This window comes from Pygoscelis adeliae, unplaced genomic scaffold (assembly GCF_000699105.1).
Source record: "Pygoscelis adeliae isolate BGI_AS28 unplaced genomic scaffold, ASM69910v1 Scaffold4, whole genome shotgun sequence".
In the NCBI taxonomy this organism is placed as follows: Eukaryota; Metazoa; Chordata; class Aves; order Sphenisciformes; family Spheniscidae; genus Pygoscelis; species Pygoscelis adeliae.
Window position 1 is genome coordinate 12,102,284 of NW_008824986.1, and position 13,926 is coordinate 12,116,209.

At 35.5% G+C, this 13,926-nt stretch overlaps 1 protein-coding gene across 1 annotated transcript in view; it reads right to left on the reverse strand.

The window, feature by feature from the left end:
* Positions 1–13,926, reverse strand: part of WDR11 (WD repeat domain 11) — a 75,056-nt gene that overhangs the window by 12,452 nt on the left and 48,678 nt on the right. Inside the window, exons 12-19 of the mRNA XM_009326030.1 lie at positions 13,627–13,711; positions 7,346–7,452; positions 5,030–5,105; positions 3,421–3,529; positions 2,976–3,100; positions 2,407–2,554; positions 1,425–1,531; positions 847–961 (exon numbers count right to left, since the gene is read on the reverse strand). Of these exons, the coding sequence (XP_009324305.1) occupies positions 847–961; positions 1,425–1,531; positions 2,407–2,554; positions 2,976–3,100; positions 3,421–3,529; positions 5,030–5,105; positions 7,346–7,452; positions 13,627–13,711 (872 nt within the window). The remainder of the gene's footprint in view (positions 1–846; positions 962–1,424; positions 1,532–2,406; positions 2,555–2,975; positions 3,101–3,420; positions 3,530–5,029; positions 5,106–7,345; positions 7,453–13,626; positions 13,712–13,926) is intronic.

A 13,926-nucleotide genomic window follows, 5' to 3' on the forward strand; every position in this document is an offset into this window, starting at 1 on the left:
TCCCAGAAAAAGAAAGGGAACAGCTATAGGAGGAGGATGCCGTGGCAACAAAACTATTCAACTGTTCTTCAAAGGAGAGACTCATGGGATAATATTCTACTTTGCCTACATAATTCACAGTTGTTGCTCATATCTGCTGTCCAACTCCTATCATCAACGGAGAGTTTCATATTCCTCAAATTAAGTGCCTGGTTTCGGACCTGGTGCTCACTACAAAGTGAACAGAAAAAAATTAAAATTCCCATTTCATACCCTCATAACTTGAACTTACTCCAGGGGGCTAAGTTAAAACAGTACAATTATCTTTCCTTCCCCATGGTACTATAATCCCCTGAAAGACCTATGAAGCAAACCCCAGAAGATTTCTGAACATTATTACAGAATTTTTGAGTAAGATGAGAAGCTAGACAATGTTAATTAAAAAGCATCTAGCTTTCTGGTATTTCCTAACAAACTAAATCCAGGCACTGAAGAATACATAACTTCTGTGCGTATTCAAGAGTAAGAAATCCATAGTAAAAATACTCTCTTGTCCACAGATTAAATTCTAAGATTGAGGACTCCCCCTTAAATTTTCAATGTCTGCCTCAAAAACATTACAAGAGAATGACAAAGAGTATCTCAGAGACATTGTCAGCTTTATGAGTGAAAGGTACTTTTCATTGATGACAGCTTAAAAAAGCTTTATAGTAACTAAAAGTCTTCTGAGAAAAGCCATACAACTTTATTATACAACTATCATCAAGAAATCATGATTAAGTAAAACTTAATGCCTGACTTGTCCTGATCTTCAGAAGTTATATGTGTATTTTGCAAAGCAGCACATATCAAACAACAGATGCTTACCTCTTTTGAATCCCAAATTTCTGCTCCATCGTTGTACATTGCAAGAAGTTTTTGATTTCCTTTCCCTGGGGCAAAACGTATCTTTTTCACCCAGCTTCGGTGTGTAGGAATCCCCCTAAGAAAAACACAAGATTAGTATCAATCATTCTATACCTAATATTGTGGGTAGTTAACTCCTTTCCATGAATGTTGCAGATCATATTGTACAGATTGAGAAGGAGAAATACACACACACACACAAATGGCTATCCAAATTATAACGAAAATTAAAAAGATTAAATGCTTGAAAGAAATACAATACTTAACGTTTTATCAGAAGCCATTGCAGATTTAACATAAGAAAGATATCTAGCTGTTTTTAAAACTTTGATAGAACATTACTCCATCTGAAAATACAAAGATGAAATGTAAAAAAACTGTAACACAGTAGGCATTTTCTGAAATTTTATTTCAAAATGCTTGCGTTTTTCCCTTCAAACACCACAGATGACCTGCTACAGTGAAGAACAAAAATGAAGGGGGGGGAACATTCTAACACTCATTATCTCATGTTTATCAGACTTAATTTGCATTCATACCTGGATACCCTAGCTTTCAAATCCCAGAAGTTTAAGTTTCCGTCAACGTCTCCAAGAACAAGGATATCCCCTTTCCAGGCAATACATGTAATGCTACCCATACTTCCCTGGAAATATTTAAGAAGCAGAATAAAATCTTGTGATTAATAGAGCCAAACATAGGAACAAATATTTCAACATTAGTATTGCATTTTTTTCAAATATTATATGACATGATAGACCAAATTCTACTCAGTTAAAACAGAAATAATTCTATTGAATATAAGCATTTATCAAGTCAGTCATATTTGCTTCAATATGCTTCAAAAGACGTTTCCTTGTACGAAATTTCAGGTTTAAAGCAATGGAAATCACTTGCAAGAAAAACAAGGTTTTCCTTGCAACCTCTTGTTGCAAGGAAACACCAACATGACAGACCTCATTAAACACAATACTAGCATATACTAAAGTAGGAAACAAAAATAAAAGAATTCCTATTTGTAAGTTAAATTTATCAAACCCTTCAAGAATAACTGAAAAAAGAAAGACTGTTCTTCAGAGTAACTGGGAAAAAAACCAAACTTAAACTCACAAAAGAGTGCTCTGGCCCACTTAAGTCCTCCTTATGGTGCAAGATAAAATCCATTAACAGTGCATAAACATGTTTCAATAACACCCTCTTTGTTATTCAAGCTTTTTGTATATGCTTTACTAAAATTCTTAAAAATGTCATATAATTTATTCAGAAAGCAAGTCAGGGCCTATGAAGATTCTAACTTGTAAAAAAAAAAAATCATTTATTCCAACTCTGTTTTCAGTAGAAAAAGTATAAGAACGTGAGAAGAGAATTGCTACTGTTTTTGAAGATGGAACTTCTATTTCATGTTTCAAACTACTGCATTAATGACCACTTGCCACTACAATGCATATCCTGATTTTTTTTCTGGCAATCATAGCTAAGAAAAAAATTAAAGCACCAATGATATAGAAAATTGGAACTCACATCAGGAGGAATTCTTGCACTGTCTTTTACTGAGTTTCCTTCTACCGTGAGATGATAAACCTGCCCATCGGCACCTGTAAACACAAAGTGCTCTCTGGCAGAAATGTTCTGGCTCAGCTCTGATTTACTTTCAGCTTCCTGTAACAAGCTTTAAAGAGAACACAATGAGATACAAGTATTTCTTTCTTGAAATTAGAACTGCAAGGCAATTTCTCCCTAACTAATGCACAGAAGCAGCACAAAAATGCATGTTTCCTTCCAAACAATTTACCAGACGCAATAGTGAACTCATTTATACACTTGCGGCAATGTTCAGGGGGCAAATAAGAGTTTTACTTCGAGAACCAGGTAACTAACGGACTGCTACAGTCACATCCGAGAGAAACAGGTACACTGTTTCTCTCATTCAGCGGTAAACTTTGACATCTAAAAGCTAAAGGGAGGCCCATAAAGTCGTTTGCCTGCTATGTACTCAAGAATCAGTTCCTAAATATTCCGTTCTGTACAACAACGGTACACGGTGGAAAGACAACTGATGCAGGATAGCATTAAATCAGAGTCAGAAATACCTGATAACAGAAGATTCTACGCTACTAACTTCAGTATCCGATGCAACCGTCTGTCGGGCCATGGCCTCACGGGCTGCTAACTGCTTCTTCCTCAGGCTTTTTAAGTTATGAGAAGGTGACCACTCCTGTGAAAAATTGTCCAGGAAAAATGGAAAAGACAAATGTTTACTCCCTGAATTTACTGGGGATTTTTCTGTTAATTATAATTATTTCAATGAAGATTGCTTTCTGTGATACCTTCCCCCATCACCCAAGGAGCAGACCAGATTTTTCCACCAGTACCTGCTTTTTTCTTGCCTCTATTTGATGACAGATGAAAATGGAGGAGTGAAAGCACTTACCTGTATGCTACAGAAACATTTTGCTGCAGAATTGTTCATAGATTTTTATACTAGCTCAACATATTACATTTAATAAACAGTAAGTAACAGATTTTATTCCTTACCAAAGCGGTTGCTGTAGGGAAGTTTTTAGACATTTCTCTGAGTAGAGTGCATGTTCTGACATCCCAAATCTCCAGTGGTTTGTCTTTAAATACTACAGCTAGATACTGCCTAAAACAAATAAGAATTTACTACATCTTAAGTAATCATTCCATTTTAATTTGAGCATTTTACTTCACATGTGTTGTTCATATCAGCACTCTGGAAACTCTCAAAAACTACGAGAAAGCAGAGTAAATTGATTTGGCTCAAATCCCACTCTAAAGCTTGTAACTTCCTTGAGTTACTGAGGTGCAAAAGAGTGTCTGAAACAGAGTCCTCCTTCAAAGCTAAGGGAATTAGAAATTTCTGTCAGGTGGTACTGCTCTAGTACTGTAAAGGAGACAAGGGAAGTAATTCAGAGGAAGCAGCAGCACCTCTAATTTAGACATATTCAGCCCGAGTTGATGACTGCACAAGATACCAGAAAGACATACCAAAGACTGTAGGTTGGACAGATCTTTTTCTCTACTCCAGACGCATGCCACTTCCCTAATCCAGTGATAAATGAACATAAAATCCTCTTACACTAAACCACTTGTCAGTCATGTCTTCAGACCTCTCATCTGTGGAGCTAGATGAGTAAAACACCTTCAATCTACCACTTTTCACATGTAACTTGAAAATACAGAGAGGCTCTGCGGCTGTATGTACTCTTCTCAACTGCATTAATCTCTATTCCAATGAACTACCCTTTCTTGTTCTCACTTAACATTCTAGTCTCTTCATCTAAGCCCATGGCTGTTCTTAATTTTTAATGTATTCATAAGACCATTATATAGTTGAACTCTTCCAAATTATCTGGAACACATACATACTTCTGAAAATATTCCTATGCAAGCTAGAGAACATTATTTTTTTTCCTCCACTGTAAAGAAAAACACCTTAAAATTTAGACATAATGCCTTATTAAATTCAATGCTACTTTAATTTCATTTACATAGGAAAAGTAAAGTAATCTCAAAGTACTACTGTTATTATTTTTGATACTATAAAGACCAGGGCCTCCTGTCACAAGTCTGATTTCAAAATAAGTAGGATTTGATGGTAAACAATGTGGTCATTTATCAGCTGACTTCTCAAACAACTATACCTCACACCTGGTTTTCCAGTAGACAATTATTATAAAGGTGTGAAATACATACTTAGAAAAATTAATGAACACATGAAAAGTCACCCCACCTTTAATGCCAATCTTCTAGTTTTAAGTAAGGTTTAAGTTATAGAAAAGGGAATTATAACATAATCAAAGTTGACAAAAATTGTTCAGCGCTTTTATTCTCCCTAATATTATCAAAATGTCCGTTCAGTGAACACAATTCTTAAGAGAACTAAAATATTAACGACTGATCTTGCAATGTGATTGGATCCTGAAGTGACAAAGTCAACCACAGAAACATTTACAGCTTTTGCACTTTGAACTAATATTCTAAAGTATTTTTCTCTTGATGCTGTTGCACATTGTTCTATACTCTCTGGATTGTTTTTTCCTGGAATTTCTGTTATTTCTATTAAGTCATGAGGATCTTCATGCAGTACAGTAAAATTTATAAACTTCACAAGGCTACTTACTTCAAATGAGACACTTTTATCATTTCAATAGCTGGTTCATCATTGCCTCGCTCCCCACGAAATGCGATGCTCCTGCCTGGAACACAATAACGACACGGGGGAAAACAGAAGTAGTTACTAAGTTAAATATAAATATAGAAATAGTTTATAAACTATTCTGTTTGTAAACAGAAATAGTTTACAAACTAACTAGAACATCTCCAAGTAACCTGCCATCTCTTACATTATTCTTCTTGTCAAATTTTTACTGCATTTCAAAGGACTAAATATAATGTAAACTCTACTGTCTAATACCTGACTCACTTCCAAAACACAACTACTGAAATTGATGCATCATCAGCATTACATAAATACAGAGAGAGAGTTCAAAGAGTTATTATTTTCCACTCAAAGCCAGCGAGATATACTCTCAATTCCCCAAGGAGGAAATTCATAAGTAGATTTCAAGTTTTGTAAGAGAAATTAACTCTGCCATAAACTAAGTCTGAAAGTATTTCCATGGTCAAGTACTAACTCATTCTACACTTAGCAGAACCATTAGCTCTTTCTTTCCAGCTAAAAGAATAGACCCTAAGAACTTATTATCTTATCCCCAACAAAATTTTCACCCACCTGTACAAAGTGTTGCAGAATTAAAGGTGTTACACTCATCACTAAAATAAATAATGATCTATAAACACCAGGGTATCACAGCATCTCCTATGCAAGTTTCATTCGCCTTAGCTTTCAAGGAAAACTCAAGTTTTCAAACTTTAGCCACGCTTGTGGCTGCTCATAGCTAAATTACTTATCTTATGCCAATTATGTGAATAAATCTAGTCAGCAACAATGGTAGTTAGAGCTCTCACACCAGAGGCCAGGCTACAGGAAACTTTCCAGCTCTATTTTCTTCATTAGTGAAGAAAACTTATTGTTGTTAGAAACAATCCTTATCGTTGTTCAGAAACGTAAATGAGAATTGTTTCAAAGTGTTCATGAAGTAAATACAAATCAGCACAGCCTTCCTAGAACTAAAATAGGAAGTTGGGCTAATTAGTGATGGAAGACCCAATGATCAAACAGTTAAGTAGCTATGCCTTTCTATTAAGTTTTAAAAGAGGAAAAGTTACTTTAAGCAAAACATATGCTAAGGTGTCAGGTATTCACATTTACTTGTAACTTGGTTGCCTGCAGAAATACTGACCCTTTTATCACTTACATTTGTAAGTGTTTCAACATTGATTTACAAGCTGAGTGAAAAATCAAAATCCCATTTTACATGAAATGAATTTTACAAAGTACATATATTTTCTGTTTTGATTTTAACCAAATGAACAAAAGACATTATCAGGAAAAAATTTACAATATCGTTATGTTAAAAGAATAGCCCCTTCGTGTAGCACCCTGTAAATACAAAAATTGAGACTTTTCCATAAGCTTAAGGAAAAAAAATCACTTTATGCTATTCATAAGCATAAAGCTGCAAATGCTTACATTAAGCATAATGCTTTAAGCAATTCAGAATTAGCCCCGCATTACGAGATTGAGACTCTTCAATTAGAAATTAAATGGCTCCAGGTTTTCCCATTCAAAAATAATTTAAAATTATTCAATGCTTCCTATTTTGGGCTCTCTAGTCTTCCAAATTGTACCTCCTAGTATTGTGCAAATATTGAACTCAGTCACAAATATATTTGTCATCCATTATAAGGCCGGAGTAGCTGAAAAAAACCACACATAATCTGACTGTTAGTTTTGCTATCAACTGTACCTTTTAAAAAGTTTTTTATTTTTTAACCCTTCCAATTCTTTATAAAAGTATCCAACTTCATTACTAAAATATCCATTTTATGTTCATACAGATACTCAAATTCTGGTCACCTGTCTATAATCTACCTTGAAAAATTATCTGTTGCTGATACAAACCACAATAAATGGTTCAACACTATTTCAGGTGCACATGAAACAATGGGTGTAGACTGTGACAAAACACATTTGGAAATACATGCAATTTGTGAACAACATACAACCTAATACCCATGCTGTGTGAATGCTTCTAAACCTCCTGCTGACACATATTCATTCTTTTAGTAAGTCCAAGCAAGAGACATCTTTGCAAAGATGTTGTTTCAAGTCTGTCTGTAGAGCACCAGATACAACACATTACGTGGCTTCACAAGGACAGAAGAGCAGAACCAGCTAAAATTCCTCTTTATTTTTTTATTTCGTCGTGACAACAGAAGGAAAAAACAAAAAAAAAAAGTAGTAAGAACTTCTGTCTGTCACTCCCCAGCAAATCTGTTAGCCTCTTGTACAGATTTCTCAGGAAATACTAACCTGTTGGTAGGTCCACCAGCTGCAGCTCATTCCTTACTAGCCCCAGATTGTTAGGTGTTGATGTGGCAAAGGAAATAAACCCAGTCAAGCTTATCCACTCAATTCCCCTGTCATCAGAAGAGAGTACGTGGAGTATGTTAGCCAAAATATTCAAATAGCTAGAAAATAGCCTGGACTGAAGTACAATAATTTTTTTAATGCATATTCTTCAATTTGAAAACAGCACAGAAGTAATTTTCTACATCTTATGGAAACAATATACTTAAGCATAAAAATAAGCTACGCATTTACAACTATGATGTAAATATAAAGTTACCAAGTTAAATTAAAGAAGAGGTTTCTTTTCAGACTACACTGGTTCTTGTTTGGTTAAAACAAAAAAAATTATTACACTTTATTTTTTTACCAGAAACACTAACTTTTGCAAAAATCCCTCACAGATACTCAGGACTAGAGTGGACTAAAATCACTGCTCTCACTAAATCAGTGATTTACCAGATAGAAAGAACTATCAAGTAACTCAAATTTGCCAGCATACAGAAAGAGAAAAATATGAATATGGATAGCAGGGTGGGGAGACGTGATTCTTTCAGTCCAGAGAGAAGAGAAACAAAGATGCTAGAATAAGAGAGGCCCTGTAGAGATTTCAAAGGCTATCGCAAAAGAACTGAAAACCTGATTTTTTGGGGTATTTTAGATCATGCCAAGGCAGCCACAAACCAAATTACCTTGAAGTCTTGCAAGGATGTAAAGTTACACTGTATATAACATACTGTCAGCACATACGGATTCTAAGCAAATTCTTGAGATATACCACAGGCCACAAAAGGATAGGAAGTGGCACTAGGTGGTACTGTTGCAAAACAAGATAGTCCTCCCATCCCCATTTCCCACACACACTTTGTGCCAGCATAAATAGTTGAGTGTTTTATCTGTGAAATAAATCAAGGAACTAATCTAAAAGTAAATTGAGACTGTTATAATACATATATATGCCCAACTTCATTTTAACACAGATAAAAGGATTTAGGTTTTCCTCAAACACAGATTACTTAAGAACTATTTCCAGGACAACCAAGTCTTCTGTTACATCAATTGTAAAATTATGGTCTGTTTTGCAAGGATATATGTGAAATATAAGAAAGATAAATAACAGTATTTATGATTTACTGTCAGTAAATCCAACTCACATTGTATTAAGCAGAGGTTTCCTAAATGCAATGTAGATGGTTTTAGTGCTTTTGAAAGCAAAAAGCACTCCCATAATATTTTGCACATACAAGTTACAGCCATATTTATCTTTATTTTTTTAGTTCAAGCTTTAAAATAATGGAAAGCTTTATTCCCAAGTCCTCAAGAAAAGTTAAAAATTTAGGACCCAGTCCTTTTCCCACCAGGACCTATGAAAGTTCAACCAGTAATTTCAATCAAAATGAGTAGTATTCAATTATTAATCGAAACATTACAGGAACGATTGAATAGAAATCTACAATTGCAATAATGTGTGACATTGCAAGTCTCCGAAAGGTCGTAAATACAGGGAGCTTTCTGAAAAGGAAGAAATATGAATTCTGACACCTTTCTAATTTTTGTCTATTATTCTACTATGTTTTTTGGAAAAAGCACAGAATACTCGTAATGCATTCTTATTGCCAGTAGTTATTCACCATTCTCGTTCAAAGACCTGAGGCATTTTCTATACTACTTTCATCAGCTCAAGATTTAACAAGACAAGTCCTTTTTCTTTGCTGCCGGCTGGCCACCTGTCAATACCAATAAAAATCTACAGAAACCCAAGGCACTCATAATCAAAAGTAAATCTTAGCTTTGCTAACTGCTTGCACCTGAAACAATATAATTTTTGTTATTTCATACATGTAAATTGCGACTCTGAAGACAGTGGTTCAAGTTTTAATGAATGAAACAAGTAATGCCTTCCCTATTGAAATATCTCCATTTGCAAAATTTCCTAATAAAAGACATCTTTGTCTACTAGAATTAAGGGTTACATTCAGCTGTAAACTATTTCTCAGACTGGATCCACTCTTTTAAAATATGAAATTCAGGGATTCTATTCATTCAACTTGTCTCAGTTACTTCAAGGGTAAGATTTAGTTGTTTTGATTAATGTTTCCAATGCAAACAAATTACAGAGTGTACTGAAGGGGATAAAAACACAAATGACTTTTAGTTGGGAATGGATTGTTGTGACTTTATGACAAGGCAGCTGCTACTCAAATTAATTATAAGAATTGTAAGAAAAGGAGAAAGGTAAAACTGGAAAGAAAACCATAGCTTAAAGAAAACTGTATTAAAATCTTAGAATCATAGAATCATTAAGGTTGGAAAAGGCCTCTAAGATCATCGAGTCCAACCATCAACCCAACACCACCAGGCCCACTAAACCATGTCCCTAAGCGCCACATCTACACGTCTTTTAAATACTTCCAGGGATGGTGACTCGAGCACTGCCCTGGCCAGCCTGTTCCAATGTTTAACCACTCTTTCAGCAAAGAAATTTTTCCTCACATCCAATCTAAACCTCCCCTGGCGCAACTTGAGGCCATTTCCTCTCGTCCTTTCGCCAGTTACTTGGGAGAAGAGACCGACACCCACCTCGCTACAACCTCCTTTCAGGTAGTTGTAGAGAGCAATGAGGTCTCCCCTCAGCCTCCTTTTCTCCAGGCTAAACAACCCCAGTTCCCTCAGCCGCTCCTCATAAGACTTGTTCTCCAGACCCCTCACCAGCCTCATTGCCCTTCCCTGGACACGCTCCAGCACCTCGACGTCCTTCTTGTAGTGAGGGGCCCAAAACTGAACACAGTATTCGAGGTGCGGCCTCACCAGTGCTGAGTACAGGGGCACGATCACTTCCCTACTCCTGCTGGCCACACTAGTTCTGATACAGGCCAGGATGCCCATTGGCCTTCTTGGCCACCTGGGCACACTGCCGGCTCATGTTCAGCCGGCTGTCGACCAACACCCCCAGGTCCTTTTCCGCCAGACAGCTTTCCAGCCACTCTTCCCCAAGCCTGTAGCGCTGCATGGGGTTGTTGTGGCCCAAGTGCAGGACCCGGCACTTGGCCTTGTTGAATCTCATACAGTTGGCCTGGGCCCATCGATCCAGCCTGTCCAGGTCCCTCTGCAGAGCCTTCCTACCCTAAATCATATTATCTTAATTATACTATCAGAAAATACTCTTAGCCTCAAATTTTATTATTTAAAAAGAATTTTCTTTGTACTTCAAAAGTATTTGTATGGTCTACATGTCCAAAAGTGAACATCAGCAATGGAACAAGCTTTTTCTTTTTATGATGAGGAAGACTAAGAAAAAGAAATTACAATTAAGTGCTGAACACGGTACATCTAAGAGAATTGTACATCCTGTAGTGGTGACTTCAGAATTCAATTCCGAATACACAGGATTTCATTGCAACACTACTTATGCTTGTCAGGCAACGCATATTTACTAATGCACAGAAATAAATCCAGACACAACAGCTGTATGACAGAAGTGGTAGGTATTTTTAATTCATCTTTCTCTACGTGAGGAAAGTTTTTTTAAGGAGGTGATGAACGTTTGCAAAGCAGTGTCCCAAAGGGGAGTCAGCTTAAATCCAACTGCTAAAACTTGGATGTAATGCAGTAATTTCCGAATTTTGCCTGCAGGCCATACACATTCTAGTTACAGTCAGTGTGAGTTTAATTTTTAAAATTAAAGCTGTTGTAACCCTGAACTTGCTCAACTTCAGCAAAAAAAAAAAAAAGAGAAACACTGCTCTAGTCATAGTTACCTATCTATTAGAATAAGCAAAAGTAGCAGTGAGAGGCATTGCAAATGCACCACTTTCACTGAACTAGAAGCTTGATCGCAGGCATTTTATTTACATGTCTTGTAATTCTTTACATGTCTTTACATTCTCCTCTGCATTGAAGATGTATTATCATCTCCCATCTTACCACAGTAGCTTAGATTGTTCCATTTAGAAGACAGAACAGGTATCAGACTTAGTTATTTCATGGTTCTTCTAATTCCTCTTAGTAATATAAATTAATTGCATTTCTCTGTATCCTGAAGGAAGAAAGACTGACCTCCTGCTCACAGCTTCTTTCAGCCAGCACACATGCTACAGTCTCCCTGTTTTTTCCCTCACTTATGCTTCTAGCAGTAGCCTGATTCACTTTTCCTCTCTGTGTGCTCTGAAGCATTTCTGCCGCTTCTTGCCTCGGTCTCCTAATAAAAACCAAATTAAACTCAAAGGAAAAGTATTTACTCACATAATTCTAAACAAATACTGAAATAGCTAAGTAACAATCACAGACAAAATGAATATTCAAGGTTACTCACAAGTATGAGCTATCTTAAATGGAAGACAGAGAAAAAATTCACCCTACTCCTAACCACAATACAGAACCGCAGAGTTTAAAAATAATTTAAAAAACTCAAAAAACAGCAGCATGTGACTACATATGGAGCTTCTAAAAAAAAGTCAATTGCTAGCACCTAAACAACTCAGTGGCCATTATTTTAGCATAGTTGATATGTAAAGGACAGTTGCCATTCCAAAGACCTTAGTTTTATTACATTCTCTTCTTAAACTATAAGGCACTGAAAACTCTGCTGGCCTTGAGTTACAATTTCAGGGTATTCTCAATTACATACTTAAATAATGGTGTTCCCTGAAGGTGTATTTTCAGCTAAAACTGAAATAGAGGCATTATCCAATCTAACAGCATTTTAGAGGTAAAGTAAGAATACCCACTGAAAGAAAAACTGTTGCACTCCATTAATATTAATTTAAAAAAAAAAATCCCTGTGCCTTATTGTATATTGCTTAAAGCATTCCCTTGAACTTGTAAAAGTTATGTAGAAAGTCACTCAGACAATCAAAAGTGGGATTGAGGAAATTAAAACAAATACTTAAAAGACTTACCAAGATAACAGCTTATGACTAAACAAAATTCACAATACCATTTGTGCAAGGACAGTTCCTAGAAAGACAATGTATTCTTAAAGTTTTTAAAAAGTTGCAAAGCCTTTGAAAAGTGACAAGCCCAAACTAACAATACTTCCAATAATACACGAAGCCTAAATAAAAGATGAAGAAATATTTTTTCAAAAGCATATTTCCTCCTGTCTCCCCGTTTTCTTTTTTTTTTTTTTTCTTTGTTTCTTTAATCTGTGAAATGTTAGTAGTGGTTTTCATTTTGAATTCTATAATCACCTTAATGAGAAAAAAAAAGCAGTATTCTCTTGTGCTGTATAACAGAACATAAAATGAAAATAATTTTGTAAGTAGTTAATGGTATGAAACAAAAACCTCAAATGGTTTAGAACAGAAAGAGAAATTCTATTCTTACAGCGCCTAGTACTCACAGCACAAATGTAAATACACTTACATGATTTTGGTGGTAGATTCAAAGCAGGTTTACATAATGAATTCTTAGAGCTATCTATTCTCAGACACCTGTACTTTTCTTACCTTTTTGTAAAAAGAACAGTAAAATGAAGACCTTAGCCTGATGAAGGCTTCATGCCACAACTCTGATACAAATTTTCACTACTATTACTGCTAAAAACAAATGTTTTATTTTCCATGCTTTATTTTCCATCTAGAAAATAAATAAAATATTTTCCATCTAGAACTATGTATCCAGCAAGCACCATCTTGAATATCATTGCCATTAGTTATCCAAAAAAGATACGCCATTGTGTACACACCAACACACAGTAACAGCTTTAAAACTTACTCTGTTCCTTACTCAGGATGGATAAATACCGAGTCCTGTATTTGGTCTTGAAGATAGAATTAAAAATTATGACTTCAGTTAGGGCTAGAACTGTCTCAATAGCAATTTCAGCCCCAAGAGATCAGAGGAAATAAACCTTGGTGTATAAACCAGAATTATTTCAAAGGACACAATCTGTGAGTCACAACTGATATAAATAACATTGTAATAAAGTTTCTTGTGCTAAAAAGACTTCTTTATTTATATAAGACTACAATATACTAAAGAAACTGGAAGTAGCTGATATGCATCCCAGATCAGCAGCTACAGATACAATTCAAATATTTAGTTCAATGTAATTTTCACTCTGTCAGTGTGTTACTGCTTATACATAGCAAAGATAGTGTTAGCATAGACTACTCAACAGGCAATTTTCTTGAGTGTCATTAACAATGAAACAAGACACCCACATTGCTGGTACAACATCAGTTGGACGTTTTAGTATTTGTCTCCCAGAAGGATTATAGTAGGAATTAAAATTAAAATCTTACTTGACTTCACAGGAATGGATGCTTAACTCTTTGTGTAAGAGTCCACTTGTAAGATGAAACACCAAGACAGAGCCATTACTTGTACCTATAAAAAGTGATTTAAAAAAAAAAATAGACCAGTTTTATTCTTCTCTTCCATAGTTTAGTGAAAATGCAGGATTTACAGCTATTTCTCTCTTCTTTTTTTTTCCACCTCTAACTATTATATTTTACAATTTTAGAAAAGGTATTTTGATTTCTAGTGTTTAAATCCCAAATATTAAACCCTCCAAGGTTCTCTGCAGCCAGCGAAATCCATTT